This window comes from Mesitornis unicolor, unplaced genomic scaffold, assembly GCF_000695765.1.
Source record: "Mesitornis unicolor isolate BGI_N332 unplaced genomic scaffold, ASM69576v1 scaffold33531, whole genome shotgun sequence".
Taxonomy (NCBI): Eukaryota; Metazoa; Chordata; class Aves; order Mesitornithiformes; family Mesitornithidae; genus Mesitornis; species Mesitornis unicolor.
In genome coordinates, this window is record NW_010162313.1 from 1 (window position 1) to 1,843 (window position 1,843).

A 1,843-nucleotide genomic window follows, 5' to 3' on the forward strand; every position below is an offset into this window, starting at 1 on the left:
CTCGCACTGGTCGCAGGCGTAGGGCTGCTCAGCAGTGTGGATGCGCTGGTGTTTCATCAGGGTGGACTTCGTCACAAAGCTCTTCCCGCAGTCCCCACACTTGTAGGGCCGCTCACCAGTGTGGATGCGCTGGTGCCTGGGCAGGCTGTTGCTGTACCTGAACCTCTTCCCGCACTCCTCACATTTGTAGGGCCACTCACCAGTGTGGGTCCGTTGGTGCTTGATCAGGTCATTGGTCTGACTGAAGGCTTTCCCACACTCCCCGCACTTGTAGGGCTGTGCACCATTGTGGGTCCACTGGTGACTGATCAGGCTGCAGCTCTGTACAAAGCTCTTCCCGCACTCCTCACACTTGTAGGGTCGCTCTCCCGTGTGCATCCACTGGTGTGTGATCAGGGATTTCCTCTGCTTGAAGCTCTTCCTGCACTCCCCACAGTTGTAGGGTCTCTCATTGCTGTGGGTCTGCTGGTGTTTGAGCAGTTTGCTGCTGTGACTGAAGGCCATCGAACACTCCCCACACTTGTAGGGCCTCTCGCCATTGTGTATCCGCTGGTGACTGAACAGGGTGGAGCTCTGCACAAAGCCCTTCCCACACTCCCCACACTTGTAGGGCCGCTCACCAGTGTGGATGCGCTGGTGACTGATCAGGGCAGAGCTCTGAACAAAGCCCTTCCCGCACTCCCCACACTTGTAGGGCCGGTCACTGCTATGGATCCGCTGGTTTCTGATCAGGTAGCGCCTGAACTTGAACTCCATCCCGCACTCCCCACACTGGCATGGCTTCTCCCCGGTGTGGGTCAGCTGGTGCCTGATCAGGTTGGAGCTCTGCACAAAGCCCTTCCCGCACTGTGCACACTTGTAGGGCCTCTCGTCGGTGTGGGTCCGCTGGTGTTTCGTCAAGTCGGTGCTGTGCTTGAAGGCCTCCCCACACTCCTCACACTTGTAGGGTCGCTCACTGCTATGGGTCCGCTGGTGTCTGATCAGGTATTTCCTGAACTTGAAGCCACTCCCACACTCCCCACATTGGTATGTATTCTCACCAGTGTGGGTCAGCTGGTGCCAGATCAGGCTGGAGATCCGTGTCCCACACTCCCCACACTTGTAGGGCCGCTCACCAGTGTGGATGCGCTGGTGACTGATCAGGGCAGAGCTCTGAACAAAGCCCTTCCCGCACTCCCCACACTTGTAGGGCCGGTCACTGCTATGGATCTGCTGGTGTCTGATCAGGTAGCGCCTGAACTTGAACTCCATCCCGCACTCCCCACACTGGCATGGCTTCTCCCCGGTGTGGGTCAGCTGGTGCCTGATCAGGTTGGAGCTCTGCACAAAGCCCTTCCCGCACTGTGCACACTTGTAGGGCCTCTCGTCGGTGTGGGTCCGCTGGTGTTTCGTCAAGTCGGTGCTGTGCTTGAAGGCCTCCCCACACTCCTCACACTTGTAGGGTCGCTCACTGCTATGGGTCCGCTGGTGTCTGATCAGGTATTTCCTGAACTTGAAGCCACTCCCACACTCCCCACATTGGTATGTATTCTCACCAGTGTGGGTCAGCTGGTGCCAGATCAGGCTGGAGCTCCGTGTAAAGCCCTTCCCACACTCCCCACACTTGTAGGGCCGCTCACCAGTGTGGATGCGCTGGTGCAGGAGGAGATGGGAAGAGAAGATGAAGGATTTCTGGCAGTCGGGGCACTGGAAGGGCTTCTGGCCAGCGTGGCGGCGCTGGTGGTGGATCAGGGTCCTGTTTTTCTTAAACGTCTTCCCGCACTCTTTGCACTGGTGGACTTTTTTAGGGCCGTGAGCCTTCTGGTGCTGGGTCAGGTTGCCCTTGTTCCTGACGGACTTGCCG

General features: G+C 58.2%; 1 protein-coding gene across 1 annotated transcript; it reads right to left on the reverse strand.

Annotated features, from left to right (window-relative positions):
- Window positions 1-7: 7 nt before the first annotated feature.
- Window positions 8-1,839, reverse strand: LOC104547769 (zinc finger protein 850-like; the record flags this gene model as incomplete). The annotated part of the gene is made up of 1 exon (XM_010193587.1): window positions 8-1,839. A coding segment is annotated over one exon (1,832 nt), but the record flags the coding sequence as incomplete, so codon positions are not given.
- Between the last annotated feature and the right edge of the window lie 4 nt (window positions 1,840-1,843).